The 17,699-nt window shown below is 46.6% G+C and overlaps 1 protein-coding gene across 3 annotated transcripts in view; it reads left to right on the top strand.

The window, feature by feature from the left end:
• Positions 1–17,699, top strand: part of WARS1 (tryptophanyl-tRNA synthetase 1) — a 94,172-nt gene that overhangs the window by 46,692 nt on the left and 29,781 nt on the right. For all 3 annotated transcript variants that reach the window (XM_088465155.1, XM_088465154.1, XM_088465153.1), the window contains exons 5-6: positions 6,110–6,229; positions 8,179–8,361. In XM_088465155.1, the coding sequence (XP_088321281.1) occupies positions 6,110–6,229; positions 8,179–8,361 (303 nt within the window). The remainder of the gene's footprint in view (positions 1–6,109; positions 6,230–8,178; positions 8,362–17,699) is intronic.

Genomic DNA, 17,699 nt, shown 5'->3' with positions numbered 1-17,699 from the left:
TTTTCTGATCAGTGGACAGTTTCTTCTTCAGATCGGTGGGTAGGAGGTATTTTAAAAAAGGCTGTACGGTATTCTGTACCTCACTGGACCTACACACTGACGCTTCTTCTCTACATCTCTTCCGAAGTATGAAGTCCTGGATGAGATAACAGATACAGAGGTACATGCAGGGGATATCGGCTGTCTTCATACCAAGTGTTAAAAACTGGGAAGCTGCTTATCTAAGCCAGCATGATGTTCATCCTGGCCAGTGGTTCCCACACACGCAGAGCAGCTTGGTCATCTGGTAGAGTGGTTGGGCTTACCAGTGGTAGACCTGATGGCTGAACCACAAGGTTCAGCTGTGCAGGGCAAGGACTAGGGATCCTCAGGCTGTCCAGATGGATTGCATGATGGCATTATTGTCTGACAGATCTTTTTTCAATGATTTCCATAAATACCGGTGTCCTCAAGAAGGTCAAGGCAAAGAGGATTCCAGTCATTGCTGTAGCTTCGTATTGACGCTGGCAGTCTTAGTATGCTGACACACTTCTTCCAGCATTGGATCATCCTTTGAGACTACATGGACAGGTAGATCTTCTAAGTCAAGGTTCCTTTTTTTCAGATTTAGCTTAGCTGGTTGTAATAGTATGGATGTTGAAGCTATGATCTTCTGGCTAAGGGGTTTTCTGACCATGTCACCCAAACGATGATTAGGGAGAAGGAAACCAATATCTTCCAAACAGTGTATGAAAGATATACATCTCTTGCTGTGAGCTAAAGAAAATAAACCTCAGCGTTCAAGTTGGCTTGTCTTGCAGGTTGGCCTGGATGGTGGATTGAATCTGGCCTCTCTGAAGATGCAGGTTTTGTGTCTGTCAACATTATTTCCTTTAAGATTCTTAAATGTCCTACTTACCTTTCACCTTTTGTTCCTTGGGACTTTAATGTGATTTTCTAGCATTGCAAAAGCCACCATTTGAACCACCTGATTTATGAAACTTCATCTTACTTAGAAGGTGTCACTTCAAACAGATGTATCTGAATTGGTGGCCCTTTCTTTTATATCACCATAGTTGCTTTTCCACCAGGATAGGAGTGTAATGCAAACTGGTCCATCTTTTCAACTGAAGGTGGTGTCCAGGTTCTTGTTACTGAGCGAAATGGCTCATTCTACCAGATGAGTGAGCGCAACTTGGTCATTACAGTACAGTTGTCAGAGCATTTCTGCAGGGCTGCCACCTGGTTATCTGTTCTTACGTTCACTAGTTCAACGTGTTTACAGTTAGAGATGCCAGGTTTGGCCAAAAATTGCTGCATACCCTCCCCTAGGGGCAGCTTTGTCTGTGCATACCCTCCCCTAGGGGCAGCTTTGTCTGTGCATACCCTCCCCTAGGGGCAGCTTTGTCTGTGCATACCCTCCCCTAGGGGCAGCTTTGTGCAAACCCTCCCCTAGGGACAGCTTTGTCTGTGCATACCCTCCCCTAGAAGCAGCTTTGGAACATCCCAATGGTTTTACTATCCCCCAGAGTGGATGAAACCGAAGAGGAATTTTTGGCTCTCACGTTAAATCCATATCTGAGTCCATCCACTGTGTTCCCACCCTTTTCTTCTTCAGGCTCCACAGGGAGACCTTGGGGTATAGCTGGATCTGGATCCCAGGCACCATGCAGTTAAAAACTTTGCTCCCAGGATACGCTGGAACCAACCTCCTCTATACCTTGCCCCTGAGCTAGAGGCACCTTAGTTCTAGTTTGTGCCCGGCCAGAATTGGGTCACTGTTTTGCGCAGGGGGGCTGATTAGCAGCCCCAAAGCTGTTTTATCTTATGAGTTATTCATTTTTACTTTGACTCTTCAGAGCGGGCTGCGGCAGACTGTCCATAGGACATCTGTGCTGCCGCGGCGCCAGTACAGATCTGGGGATCTTGGCAGGACCCCAGGGTCTGTGCTAGGCGGGCCCCGCGGGACACCCCAGACTGCTGCCGGACGTACGGGGACAAGTAACAGCGGATCACCGCTTGTGGGTGGACGACTTCTTCAGTTCGCCCAGCACTGGTGTCATACCACCAAGGATGCTTGGGTAAAAGTGGTCTCTCAAGAGTACGCCTTCTCATTCCGACGAAGGCCTCCTCACCAGTTTTCTGCACAACCCTCCGCTGGACAAGAACAAGGCCTTGCAGATCCAGGAAGCCATCGAGTCCTTGCTGAAAGCAGGGGTCATTGTACCAGTTCCATTGTCTCAACGCGGGACTGGTGACTATTATACTCTGTTTCTGGTTCAAAAGCCGAATGGGTCTCATCGGCCTATTCTCAACCTAAAATCTCTTAACAAGTTCCTCAGGGTGCCCAGGTTCAAGATGGAAACTTTACGATCCATCATACTGGCTATGGAACCTGGGGATTACATGGTATCACTGGACATTCAGTATGCATACCTCCATGTCCCCATAGGGCTTTCCCACCAGCGTTATCTGCGGTTTGCTATACTGCAACAACACTTCCAGTTTCGGGCACTGCCCTTTGGCCTCTCCACGGCTCCAAGGGTATTTACCAAAATTAAGCCTGTCATGGTAGACCATTTACTGAGTCAGGGTATACGACTCCTGCCATACCTAGACAACCTCCTCTTGCTGGCAGGCTCTCCAGAGCTACGTCTGCAACACCTGCACCTGACGAACGCTTGTCTACAAGCACATGGGTGGCTGATCAATTGGAAAAGTCCTCCCTAATTCTCTCACAGAGGATGATTCATTTGGGAGCCTTTCTGGATTCTCATCAGTAGAGAATTTTTCTAACTCCAGAAAAGGTCTCCTCTCTGCAACTGCCAGTGTGCAGTTGTCTGCCCAGTCGCCGGGTGTCTGTACACTTGGCAATGCAGGTTCTAGGATCCATGGTGTCCACATTCGACATGGTAGAATATGCCCAATTCCATTCAAGGCGCCTGCAGGGGATAATACTATCCAAGCGGAAACGGTTACCCCACCGGATCAGGACTCAGATGCTGGTGCTTTCTCCGGAGGTGCGCCTGTCTCTGTCTTGGTGGCTACAAACAACTCGCCTCACCAAGGGTCACCCCTTTTGGATCCCAGACTGGGTACTTCTGACAACGGACGCCAGTCTCTGGGGTTGGGGCGCGGTGACCGGCACGCACTCATTTTAGGGCCGTTGGACAGTGGGTGAAGCTATCCTTCCAATCAACATATTGGAACTTCGGGCTGTGTACAGGGCCCTCATGATGACAAAACACATTCTTCACGGAAAAGCCGTGCAGGTTCAGTCAGACAACGCCACCACGGTGGCGTACATCAACCATCAAGGAGGCACTCTAAGTCGGGCAGCAATGACAGCAGTATCCCGCATCCTGACTTGGGCAGAGTGTCGCCTCCCGGCCATCTCTGCAGTGTTCATTGCGGAAGTCCTCATTTGGGAAGCAGACTTCCTCAGCCGTCACGACGTGCATCCAGGGGAATGGTCTCTTCACCAAGAGGTGTTTCAACTCCTAGTGAACAAATGGGGCCTCCCAGAGGTGGACCTCATGGTCTCCTGTCACAATCACAAGTTGCCAGTGTATGGGTCCAGAACAAAAGATGCCGAAGCAAGTTTAGTGGACGCTCTGTCATTGAAGTGGACTTTCCAGTTTACGTACCTATTTCCTCCAGTATCCATGCTTCCTTGGGTTCTTCGGAAGTTCAAACTTGACGGAGGCACGCTCCTGCTGGTGGCTCCAGCTTGGCTCAGATGTCACTGGTACTCAGATCTTCGGAGTCTCTCCATCGACACTCTGTTCCTGCTACCTCAGTGTCCGGACTTGTTGTCTCAGGGTCCTTGCCTTTATCCGGACCTAGATCGTCTGTCTTTGACGGCGTGGCTCTTGAGACATACATCCTAAGGTCCAGGGGTTTCTCTAGCTCTGTTATCAACACAATGCTTCGAGTGTGTAAACCTTCTTTAGCTAGGATCTATCACAGTGTGGCATACTTATTTCCAGTGGTGTCGCACAAGGGATCATGACCCTCAAGTATTTCGTGTTTCCGGAATACTAGCATTCCTTCAAGCTGGTTTGGACCTCTGCCTACGCTTGGCCTTGTTGAGAGTGCATGTCTCTGCACTGTCAGTGTGGTTCCAGCGAAGGATAACTTCGCTCCCGGATATCCACACCTTTTTTCAGGGTGTTCTCCGGATTCAACCTCCCTTTGTCCCACCTGTGGCTCCTTGGGATTTGTTCGTCGGGTCCTCCATTTGATTTGGTGGAAATTAAGTGGTTAACCGCTAAGACTTTTTCTTCTGGCAATTGCATCTGCCAGGAGGGTGTCAGAAATGGGGGCGCTCTCCTGTCGTCCTCCCTTTCTGATATTTCACCATGACTGGGCTATGCTTCGCACTCGCCGTACATTTCTTCCTAAAGTGGTTTCTAATTTCCACATTAACAGACAATCTCAGGTGCACAACTCCAAATCATCAATAATATATATAAATGCAATAAAATTTTGCAATCAATAGAGATTTTTGGCATAATTATGGCCAAGCTTATGGGCCTACCCACAATATCCAGGTAACCTCTTTCGGGTAGGTCCCTAACATACTAGGGTTCAAATCCAGAGCGCAGGACCCCCCAAAACCGTCCAGGCCAAGCCGCCCCAGGGCACCACCGTAGTAAGAAAGGTGCAGTGTAAAGAGATAGTTTGGAGCAGCTGCTGCATATAAAGAATGAAAATAAAAAAGTGAAGTACATATATATTAGACACACAGTGAAGGGTTAAAATGTGTTATAAAGGAAAATGTGTTCTACTGCAGTGCCCTGAGACAGACCAACCAACGCAATCCATTATTATTGATGATTTGGAGTTGTGCACCTGAGATTTGTCTGTTTCTGTGCCTGCAATTAGTCTCATCAGGTAGCACCTCCCATTGTATATATAGTCAGGTTGTGCAGTCCAGAAATCTTTTCCATAATTTTCACATTAATCAAGAAATTATAGTACTTGCCTTTCAGTCACCTGACCTCTCGGCAGTTGAGGCCTCCGGGAATGTGGTCCGTGCTCTCATAATTAATGTGGACCTGACCAGTTACCTTCGGAAATCGAACTCCTTATTTGTGCTCTATAGATTTCACAAGAAGGGATGGCCAGCTAACAAGCAAACATTGCCTAGATGGCTTTGTGTGATTATATCAGAGGCTTACACACAAGCAGGCCTGCCTGTTCCGACTTCTTTTAACGCTCATTCTATTCGGTCTGTGGGCCCCTCATGGGCAACTCGTTGTTGCGCCTCGGCTGTTTAGCGTTGTAAGGCGGCCATGTGGTCTTCTATCCAGACTTTTCTAAGGTTCTATGCATTTGATACCTTCGCCTCTCACGATGCTTCCTTTGGGCGCTGGATTCTCCTCTCAGCGCAGGAGTGTCCCCACCCTTAAAAGGACTGCTTTGGGACATCCCCAAGGTAAGAACTTGGCTTCATATGGACTCTCTTACTGGTCACCAGTTTCCTGCCTCCTCCTCTGTGAGTTTGGTTCTCGAGTGTTCCAGTCTTCCTTCCCTCTTTTTCCTCCTCCGGCCTTTGGCTACATACGAACTGAGGTGCTTCTGGCTCGTGGCGGGGTATAGAGAAGGATGGTTCCAGTGCATCCTGTGAGCAAAGCTTTTAACTGCGTGGTGCCCAGGATCCAGATCCAGCTATACCCCAAGGGCTCCTTGTGGACCCTATGGACTTTGAAGAAAGAGAGTTAACAAAGGTAAGTTCATACCATAACTTTAATTTTTTTTTTTTGTTTCCTCTGTTTCTGCTCACTCCCAGGTTTCAGTGTGGATCTGGTTTTACTGTTTAGTTGCGTTAGGCTCTCTTATGTACTTGTTTACTGGTGTAGTTTGTATTTGTGCCTGCCCTTCACCGCATGTGTCCTCCAAATGGGAACTGATGTAACGGTGAGTAGTATAATGCTCTCCGCTTTTTCTTGTTGTTTGAAGTCCTCCGCCCCTGTCTTCCCGATGTACTTATGGGGATGGGTGATTGGAAATGAATCAGTGATGATATAAATTGCTGATAGCAATGTTAGTCACTTGGTGCATGTTCTTTGTGGGCAGATCACATGGACTAGTATGTGTAGCAGAAATGTGCTCTTCTCATCCTTAGGGACATGCACCAGATTCTGGATGCAGTAGAGAAGAAGAAACCTTTTTACCTCTATACAGGAAGAGGACCGTCATCGGAAGCCATGCACGTAGGACACCTCATCCCCTTTATTTTCACCAAGTAAGTGGCATTTACTCCGACCGTAGGGTGTCTGTCAGACATGCATTTGTGTACAGCTGCACTATACAATTGTTCTGTGTAATAGTAAAATAAATGAAATTGTAGGTATTAGATGTAATGATAGTAATTTGTGAGAATCATGAGTACAGTGATAATTGCGTCACTGTTCATTAAGTTTTCATACCACATAGGCTAGACCAGGTCTGGCCAAGCTGTGGCTCTCTAGCTGTTGTGAGCATGGGGGGGTGGGGTGTATGCTGGGACTTGTAGTTTTCACTGCAGCTAGGGGGTCACAGATTGGCCAGGGCTGGTCGTGGCGGTATGTTTCGGATGTAGATCATATGATCTGATGCAGAGACTGCAATGATATTTATTTCACCATCTACAAAATAGATTGTCTGACTGGGGCACTAATTAGGAAATCTTTGACAATTTATATTAATTTTGTATTTTACATTTTAAAGTTTCAATAAAAAGTTCCTTTAATAAATGCATTAGATGAGGAAATGTTTGGGGTTTAAGGGGATTCATCACAAAGAAGAGGAGACAATCATTTAGAAAAACAAAGATGTTCAGCTGGTCATTGCGCAGGCTGTTTATCGTGTTAGCAGACACATGGCGCACTGTAAGATTATATTATAAAGGTGTTCCTTTTCGCGAGGAGAAACGTCCCTCCCCATTTTTAATATTCGACGGTATCACACATTAACTTCCCTACGGATCAGCTATTGAGTCAACCGCATCCCAAAAAATGCAAAATCACGCACATTACTCTCTAGAACCCAAGCGCTAAACATAATATTAGATAGATAGATAGATATCTATTAGTTTATCTATCTATCTACAAATAGATGGCGCCACTGCAGGCAAATTTCGTTACAGACGTTTCGATGCGCCTAGCACCCTGAAGAAAATCTACGAGCATTGAGACGTTAGTAACGGACCTTGCCTTATACAAGTGTCAATTTAAGTCACTGTGTGTGTAAGAAGCATTAGTCAGTCACTGTGTGTAAGCAGCATTAGTCACTGTGTGTGTAAGCAGCATTTGTCACTGTGTGTGTAAGCAGCATTAGTCAGTCACTGTGTGTAAGCAGCATTAGTCACTGTGTGTGTGTAAGCAGCATTAGTCACTGTGTGTGTAAGCAGCATTTGTCACTGTGTGTGTAAGCAGCATTAGTCAGTCACTGTGTGTAAGCAGCATTAGTCACTGTGTGTGTGTAAGCAGCATTACTCAGTCACTGTGTGTAAGCAGCATTTGTCAGTCACTGTGTGTGTAAGCAGCGTTACTCAGTCACTGTGTGTAAGCAGCGTTACTCAGTCACTGTGTGTGTAAGCAGCATTAGTCAGTCACTGTGTGTAAGCAGCATTAGTCACTGTGTGTGTGTAAGCAGCATTTGTCACTGTGTGTGTAAGCAGCATTAGTCAGTCACTGTGTGTAAGCAGCATTAGTCACTGTGTGTGTGTAAGCAGCATTACTCAGTCACTGTGTGTAAGCAGCATTTGTCAGTCACTGTGTGTGTAAGCAGCGTTACTCAGTCACTGTGTGTAAGCAGCGTTACTCAGTCACTGTGTGTGTAAGCAGCATTAGTCAGTCACTGTGTGTAAGCAGCATTAGTCACTGTGTGTGTGTAAGCAGCGTTAGTCAGTCACTGTGTGTGGAAGCAGCATTAGTCAGTCACTGCGTGAGTAAGCAGCATTAGTCACTGTGTGTGTAAGCAGCATTAGTCACTGTGTGTGTAAGCAGCATTAGTCACTGTGTGTGTAAGCAGCATTAGTCACTGTGTGTGTAAGCAGCATTAGTCACTGTGTGTGTAAGCAGCATTAGTCACTGTGTGTGTAAGCAGCATTAGTCAGTCACTACCATACAGATACACTATCAGGGATTATATTAGCAATATGTGTTATGTGCCTTAGGATTTCTTATCAGATCTTTTTTCTCCTGTTTATAGGTGGTTACAAGACGTGTTTAACGTGCCGCTTGTTGTCCAGATGACTGATGATGAAAAGTATTTCTGGAAAGATTTGACCATAGAGAAAGCTTACCAGTACACCATAGAAAATACCAAGGACATTATGGCATGTGGCTTTGATGTCAATAAAACCTTTGTCTTCTCTGACCTGGAGTATATGGGGTGAGTGGCGTGTCTTCTCTGACCTGCAGGATATGGGGTGAGTGTCATGCTATCTCTGACCTGGAGTATATGGGGTGAGTGGCGTGTCTTCTCTGACCTGGAGTATATGGGGTGAGTGTCATGCTGTCTCTGACCTGGAGTTTATGGGGTGAGTGTCATGCTGTCTGTGACCTGGAGTATATGGGGTGAGTGGCGTGTCTTCTTTGACCTGGAGTATATGGGGTGAGTGGCGTGTCTTCTTATGGGGTGAGTGGCGTGTCTTCTCTGACCTGGAGTATATGGGGTGAGTGGCGTGTCTTCTCTGACCTGGAGTATATGGGGTGAGTGTCGTGCTATCTCTGACCAGGAGTATATGGGGTGAGTGACGTGTCTTCTCTGACCTGGAGTATATGGGGTGAGTGGCGTGTCTTCTCTGACCTGGAGTATATGGGGTGAGTGGCGTGTCTTCTCTGACTTGGAGCATATGGGGTGAGTGGCGTGTCTTCTCTGACTTGGAGCATATGGGGTGAGTGGCGTGTCTTCTCTGATCTGGAGCATGTGGGGTGAGTGGCGTGTCTTCTCTGACCTGGAGCATATGGGGTGAGTGGCGTGTCTTCTCTGACCTGGAGCATATGGGGTGAGTGGCGTGTCTTCTAGTGTCCTCACACGTTTCGTACCTTTACAACCTGTACTTTGTTTTCATGCTTCAAGAAAAAAAACTACTGAGTTAAATGCAGGTTCAATTATGCACTTGAAACACTAAACTGTAGATACATATTGTAACATATAAGGAACCACAAATCAGAATCGCGATAAGGCGGTACGTAATGTAAGAACCGAAATAGGAACGAAACTAGAACTGGATCCAAAAAAAATCAAATAGGGGGTGAGGGAAGAGTCACGACTCCAACATAGCACATGCAAACATTAGGGACTCATCCATGTGTAACATGACGTACATGTGGCAGGGGGTAGATCCTCATATGTTGGATCGGGGGGGTCTCGTACCACAATTTACACCTAAAACATTGAATAGATTGGGGAAGGGTGTCATTGAAGTCCTCCCATATCCACTGAGTGAACCTCTCTTTGCATGGAGGCAGTAGCGGCTCCAGGCACTGGCAAGCCTGTCCGTCGCCCGGAGCGCCACTCTATCCGGAGGGCGCATGAAACACCCACCCGCCCGGCGGTAGAGGGATAATGTAAGCTCAGGGGGAGGAAGCGGAGGAGGGAAGGGGCAGCAACTCAATACGGCGCTGGGCGCAGCTCAGCCTAGCGCCGGCCCTGCATGGAGGCCTCCATCCCATCTATCCTAAAGACATGGAAGAGCCTCAATAAAAAGAGCAGAAATTAAGGGGTCTTATATCCACAACTGTAATGTTTATCTGTGACAATAGTTACTCATCGTAGCCCGGGCCATAGCCGTCCAGTCTGGAGCCGAAGAAAATATAAAAACAAACAAAAAATAAAACTAATGTCTCCTACCCAGGGGCATCTAATATCCTTCTGTGCACATTTTTACTACTGTTCAATTAAAGCTGTTGTTTTTATTTATAAATACGGTTAATTCTGTGTTTGCTAACAAAACGAGCTCTTTCTATTCGAGCACACGTGCCGCCATTGTCAGTCTATGACCGTCTCTGAGAAACACTCTCAAATGCACAACTGAATATAAACTGAGAAAATTATTTTCAAACTCATTGAAAGGTTGGATATATAAACATGGCTGTATAAAAGGAACATACCGTCAGGTGTATAAATATTGGGACATTGACAGAATTTTCATATTTTGGCCTCTATTCACCACCACAATGGCTTTGAAATGAAACAAACAAGATGTGCTTTACCTGCAGACTTTCAGGTTTAATTTGAGGGTAATTACATCCAAATCAGGTGAACAGATTAGGAATTACAATGGTTTCTATATGTGCCTCCCACTTTTTAAAGGGGCCAAAAGTAATGGGACTATCAATTCAAAAGCTATTTCATGGACAGGTGTGGGCTATTCCCTCGTTATTTCATTATCAATTAAGCAGGTAAATGGTCTGGAGTTGATTCTAGGTGTGACATTTGCATTTGGAATCAGTTGCTGTCGACTCTCAATATGAGATCCAAAGAGCTGTCACTATCAGTGAAGCAAGCCATCATTAGGCTGAAAAATCAAAACAAACCCATCAGAGAGATATCAAAAACATTAGGTGTGGCCAAATCAACTGTTTGGAACATTCTTTAAAAGAAAGAATGCATCGGAGAGATCAGCAACACCAAAGGACCCGGAAGACCACGGAAAACAACTGTGGTGGATGACAGAAGAATTATTTCCCTGGTGAAGAAAAACCCCTTCACAACAGTTGGCCAAATCAAGAACACTCTCCAGGAGGTAGATGTATATGTGTCAAAGTCAACAATCAAGAGAAGACTTCACAAGAGTGAATATAGAGGGTTCACCACAAGATGCAAACCATTGGTGAGCCACAAAAACAGGAAGACCAGATCAGAGTTTGTCAAATAACATCTAAAAAAGCCATTACAGTTCTGGAACAACATCCTATGGACAGATGAGACAAAGATCAACTTATACCAGAGTGATGGGAAGAGAAGAGTATGGAGAAGGAAAGGAACTGCTCATGATCCAAAACATACCACCTCATCAGTGAAGCATGGTGGTGGTAGTGTCATGGCGTTGGCATGTATGGCTGCCAATGGAACTGGTTCCCTTGTATTTATTGATGATGTGACTGCTGACAAAAGCAGCGGAATGAATTCTGAAGTGTTTCGGGCAATATTATATGCTCATATTCAGTCAAATGCTTCAGAACTCATTGGACGGCGCTTTACAGTGCAGATGGACAATGACCCGAAGCCTACTGCAAAAGCAACCAAAGAGTTTTTTAAGGCTAAAAAGTGGAATGTTATGCAATGGCCAAGTCAATCCCCTGACCTGAATCCGATTGAGCATGCATTTCACTTGATGAAGACAAAACTGAAGGGAAAATGCCCCAAGAACAAGCAGGAACTGAAGACATTTGCAGTAGAGGCCTGGCAGAGCATCACCAGGGATGAAACCCAGCGTCTGGTGATGTCTATGCATTCCAGACTTCAGGCTGTAATTGCCTGCAAAGGATTTGCAACAAAGTATTAAAAAGTGAAAGTTAGATTTAGGATTGTTTAGTCTGTCCCATTACTTTTGGCCCCTTAAAAAGTGGGAGGCACATATAGAAACCGTTGTAATTCCTACACCGTTCACCTGATTTTGATGTAAGTACCCTCTAATTAAATCTGAAAGTCTGCAGTTAAAGCACATCTTGTTTGTTTCATTTCAAAGCCATTGTGGTGGTGAATAGAGGACAACATATGAAAATTCTATCAATGTCCCAATATTTATGCACCTGACTGTAATTACACACATGATGATCACATTGCAACAATATAAACAATATACATCAACAACTAATGGCAGTAATTGCTGCATATCAACGTTCTGGAGATTGTGAGCTAAGACTGCAAATCTATGTAAATACCTGTTGTACGGCTGATTTTATATTTATATATGGCTGTTGTACAACTGATTTTATATTTCTATACAGCTTTTGTACGGCTGATTTTTGTATTTCTATACGGCTGTTGTACGGCTGATTTTTGTATTTCTATACGGCTGTTGTATACCTGTTGTACAGCTGATTTTATATTTCTATACAGCTGTTGTATACCTGTTGTACGGCTGATTTTATATTTCTATACGACTGTTGTACGGCTGATTTTATATTTCTATACGGCTGTTGTATACCTGTTGTACGGCTGATTTTATATTTCTATACGGCTGTTGTATACCTGTTGTACGGCTGTTTGACCGGACGCCTTTCGCCTAGGCCGTCCCTGGTCACGGGTTAGTGCTTTTGGACTCCCACTCAACATCAGTGACCTCCGTGTAACGATGCTTCCACCACCAAACTCTACCACCAGCGTTTGGAACCGCTTTTTAGGTTACAATCAGGCGCCTGCCTCGGCACCTGGAACCGCTTCTGCTGCCTATGGGTTTGACTAACTGCGGACACACCTCCTGTTTGGTGTCGGCTGTTCCCACGTGATCCCTCGCAATGGACCAGGTCTGCACGGTAGCTTGGCAGAGGACTTGAACTTGGAGACACGGAGCTCTTACCCAGAACAGCAGGAGAATGGAATAGCGTGTGGCGCAATTCTTTTGGTCGCAGGATGGAGGCAATTGAAGTAAAGGCAAACAGTGTTTTATTGCTCAATGTCTTAAAGAAGACCCTCCCTTCTGAATGAAGGGATACATTACATTGCGTACAGGAATCTTATCAGCAGCTCTTCTCCTCAAAGAAGTTACAGGGTTGTACACATAAAGGGCTCACAGTCCCTCTTTTTATGTCATTCTTAGACACATCATCACAGGGGGGCAAATCCCCCCTGTGTTCCTTCTAGCCAATCAGGCTATCTCAGAAAACATAAATAAATACGTCTTACATTTCACAGAAATTAAATTAATTTCCTTGATACCACCCAAAAACATTTGGTTTCCTAAGCACAGACTGAGTTAGCATATACTGTTGCTGAAAAGGTAAATATAATGCAAATTCCTATTGCATTCGTCTTTTCACATGTCTATGACTAAACCAGTTTGGGCTTTCTGAGTCTTACACCTTCTTAGCTCTTACACAACACAGAAGCTTCCTAAACACAAACAACTTGTCTTTTACACATTTGCTTGGTATCGTATACAGACACACAGGTGTCTCCCTAGCCCGCATTACATAGGAAAGGCTTCTTCAGTCACCACCTAACCCTCCACTGCCAGGCTAGGGTCATTACCATATCCATCCCCACTGCCAGGCTATAGGGTAATTACCATATCCATCCCCACTGCCAGGCTATAGGGTAATTACCATATCCATCCCTAGGTGAGGATGTCTAACAAGCAGTTTGTCTCCAAAGGTCAGGACATGTTACATTTCTATAAGTGCATTTACACCCATATTACATACAAAAATATATTCACACATGTCATAGACTATACTACTCCACTTGATACACCAATGCATTGCAGATGCAGTGCTCTACCGCACAATATGTAGATATTAATACAGTTTACTATGAACCATGTGCAGTGTGCTTTTATACTGTGTCCACTTTACCTGTGTCAGCGCTGGTTGCAGGGGCGCCTGGCGCCTTTTTGTCCTTTTCAAAATGGCGGCACAGCACGGGGGTTAACTCCTTAAGTGCTGTGGCAGCCATTAACCCCGTGTGGCCTGCCTCCGGCCACAGGCTGATTTTATATTTCTATACGGCTGTTGTACGACTGATTTTATATTTCTATACGGCTGTTGTATACCTGTTGTACAGCTGATTTAATATTTCTATACGGCTGTTGTATACCTGTTGTACGGCTGATTTTATATTTCTATACGGCTGTTGTACGACTGATTTTATATTTCTATACGGCTGTTGTATACCTGTTGTACGGCTGATTTTATATTTCTATACGGCTGTTGTATGGCTGATTTTATATTTCTATACGGCTGTTGTATACCTGTTGTACGGCTGATTTTATATTTCTATACGGCTGTTGTATACCTGTTGTACGGCTGATTTATAATCTCTGCTACAAACGGAGGGCTGTACAGAGACATATGATATGAAGGTCATCTTCCTGGGTCGCAGCTCCAGCACTTTATAATAACCATACCTATAATAACCCTACCTCCTGTCATCATTCCCAGTCCTCATTCATATGGTTGGGTAACTTTGTTTTGGAAATGATAAAAGTGAGTTACATCCTTATGCATTATTCATGTATTACCAGTTATATATATAGCGCGCACATATTCCGCAGCGCTGTACAGAGAACATTTGGCCTTTAATATCTGTCCCTGCCCCAGTGGAGCTCACACTCTGTTCGCTACCACATACACACACACGCACACAAATAGGTTAATTAACCTACCAGTGTAATTTTGGAGTGTGGGAGGAAACCGGTAACCCACGCAAGCACAGGGAGAATATACAAACTCCACACCGTTAGGGCATCGAACCCACAACCTCAGTGCTGTGACGTAGTAATGCCCCATCTGTGCTGCCCCACATCTTCCTGGTGTCTGTCAGCGCTCTCCAGATCTTGGTTTGGAATCCTAGGAAAGGACTCTCCTACAGATAAGCTCTGTATACACTATTAGCTGCTCTCTTTCACTAGCACTTACATATGTATATTTCTTCTTCGGGGTCCACAGGGAGACCTTGGAGTGTAGGTGGTGGTTGAGGACCAGGCACCACACAGTTAAAGCTTTCAGCTCCCAGGATGCACTGGTCCAACCCTCCTATAACCCGCCCCCGTGCCAGAGGCACCTCACTTTCATCGGTGCCCGGCCGGAATCGGGTCCCCATTATGCAGTGTGCTTTTATTTTATGATTTTTTTTTTTTTCAATGTTTCCTGCTGAGCGCGCAGCAACAGACTGTAAACAGGACATCTGCGCTGCGCTCCGTCACCCCTCTGGGCGCCGCAGCGCCGGCTTGGGATTTCGGCGGGCATCCCGGGGTCCTCGCTGGCCAGCACCGTGGACGAACCCAGACTGCAGCCCGGACACAAGGGGGCAGGTAAGACGGGTCATCACTTGCGGTGACCCGTGGATGGCACTCATACCTCCTATCACAGGGGACAGACCGGAGGAGCTGAGAGTGAACACAGGCTTTGTCCGTAGTGATCCACTAGACCACCAGGGTACATATGGAGCAGGAATCCAGCGTACGGGTAGTTAAAAATCAGCATGGGGAGGTCAGCTTTCCCTATTACAGCTTCCCCTCCCCTCAGCTCAGGGCACCATTCCTCTGAGGTCTCGCTTCCCTGAGCTGCTCTCCTCCTCCTCTGACCACGCCCCCTCAGGTCTCCGGCAGCCATTTTCTTCAGGCTCAGCCACAGCTCTCTCAGGGATACGCTGGGTCCGGACCCCTTACATTCCTCTCCCTGGAGTCAGGTCATGTAGCGCTATAACCTACCAGATGTTGAGTCACTGACCACAGAATCTGTGTAGATGATTGTAGTGCCATTCTGCAGTTACAATGCAGAAATACAATATATGTGACTTATGCTAGCGCTGTCTGTTTATTTCTTTATACTGTCAGTATATATCTTTCCCTTTTTTTTTTTTTTTTTTTTTTTACTTTGCCCTAACATACCGGTGTATTCAGGGATTTTCCCTACATCTCTACAATAAATGTATTGGTGAGGGTTGTCGCATACAGTTGGTTACTGCACAGTGACATATTTCTGCTGTGCGCTCCTGCAGCTTGTCCAAGCCTAAGACAGGATCAGTATTCCTACTTGTATCCTACATACCTAGTGGTTGCATTATACAGAGTGCCATATTGTGTGCTATACGACTCTGCAGCTATGCCTAGCAAAGGCAAGAGTAACAAGTAGGCATCTGCACCCATACTGCTCTCATACTAATTATGTGCTGCAGCCTTAGGTGAGGAGGATGATACAAGATGGGTTATGTGCTAGATGTTATACCCCACCATGCCAATCAGACCCTCAAGCCCCTGCCCAGGAGCCCCCCTGGGCTTCCTTTTCTCAGATGCTGGCTACTATTGCAGACCGCCTAGCTGTACCAGCTGTAATTCCTCCTATGGGGTTGCCACAACAGGTTCAGGCTATACATGTACCTCCTGTGCCCCCTCCATGGGTAGACGTACTCTCTACCTCAGTACAGAGTCTGGTGGCTACCTCTACAGCCTTTCACACTATGTTGCAAGGTGACAAGCCCCCACCCAGTAACCACCTAAGCGTCCTGTGCTATCCTCACAGTCTACGCAGCTCTCAGATTCTGAGGTGTTATCTGAGGAGGCCGAAGATGCTGATCTCTCTAACACTGACTCCCCTCCGGGGGAGGAAGAGTGTCGTCTAAAATTAATGTCCCTGCCTTGGTACGAGATCCATCTTACTCATAGAAGATGATGAGCCAGCCCCTAAATCAAAGCACCCAATGTTTAAACGACAGAAAGTGGCTTCAGCAGATCAACTAGCTGAACACATGACGGCAGCCTGGCAATCGTCTGGTAAGAGGTTTCCGCCCCAAAAACGTCTGACCTCCTGTTATCCATTTCCTGTGGCACACTGTTCAAAATGGGAGACTCCCCCTGTGGTGGATTCCCAAGTTACGCACTTCATTAATAGCGCTACGTTACCTATCCCTAAAGTATCCTCTTTTGAAGGACCCTAAGGATAGAAAGGTGGAATCTTGCCTTAAATCGATATACTCTCTTTCAGGGTTGTTGCCCGTCCAACCATGGCTATTACATGGGTGGCTAAAGCTATAGAGAGCTGGGCTGACGCACTTGAAGACTTATTTCCCTCAAATGCTTCTAGGGATCAGATGTCTCTCATGGCTCACATACAAGATGCAGCTTCCAATATTGGAGAAGCAACATTGGATGCCAGTCTCCTGACCTCCAGAGTCTCGGCCATGGCAGTGTCTACGCGCCGTATCCTGTGACCAGGGCTGCCATCAGGAGTGGGACTGCTGGGCCTATAGTCCCGGAGAGGGAGGGGGCCCGGATGTCAGCACTGTGGATTAATAATTATACCGGCAACCAGGGAGAAGACTCTGCACAGGCAGCATTGAAATAAGTTGCCAGCCACAAGCCAATTAGAGCTCACGGAAGGGCAGCCAATCAGCAGCGTCTGCTCCTGGATGGCTGTCGGTCTGCGAGCTGTGATTGGCTTGCAGACGAACCATATTCAAAATGCCGCCAGCACTGTTTTTGTTCCCTGGCTCCCGGTGAAGTACACACTGCTGACATCCTTGCCCGGTTTTCTCCATGCCTGACTGGCTGCCAGTGACACTGACCCTTCCCTGCACCCCCTTTCTAGTCCAGCCTTCCTCTGTGCTTCTCCCCCTGGTACAGCCAGCCTTACCAGCCCTGTGCCCCCCCTAGTACAGCCAGCCTTACCAGCCCTGTGCCCCCCTAGTACAGCCAGCTTTCCCTGCCCTGTGCCCCCCTAGTACAGCCAGCTTTCCCAGCCCTGTGCCCCCCTAGTACAGCCAGCTTTCCCAGCCCTGTGCCCCCCTAGTACAGCCAGCTTTCCCTGCCCTGTGCCCCCCCCTAGTACAGCCAGCTTTCCCTGCCCTGTGCCCCCCTAGTACAGCCAGCCTTCCCAGCCCTGTGACCCCCCAGTACAGCCAGCTTTCCCAGCCCTGTGACCCCCCAAGTACAGCCAGCTTTCCCAGCCCTGTGCCCCCCACATTACATTTTTCCCAGCCTTGTGCCCCTGATGTACAGCCTTCCCTGTCCTGTTACACCCCTCCTCTACCATTCTAGGTCCACCTCTCACAATTGATGCCAC

This window comes from Taudactylus pleione, unplaced genomic scaffold (assembly GCF_031769625.1).
Source record: "Taudactylus pleione unplaced genomic scaffold, aTauple2 ptg001874l, whole genome shotgun sequence".
In the NCBI taxonomy this organism is placed as follows: Eukaryota; Metazoa; Chordata; class Amphibia; order Anura; family Myobatrachidae; genus Taudactylus; species Taudactylus pleione.
Note: the sequence above shows the minus strand (reverse complement) of the source record. Positions and strands in the feature narration are given on the sequence as shown.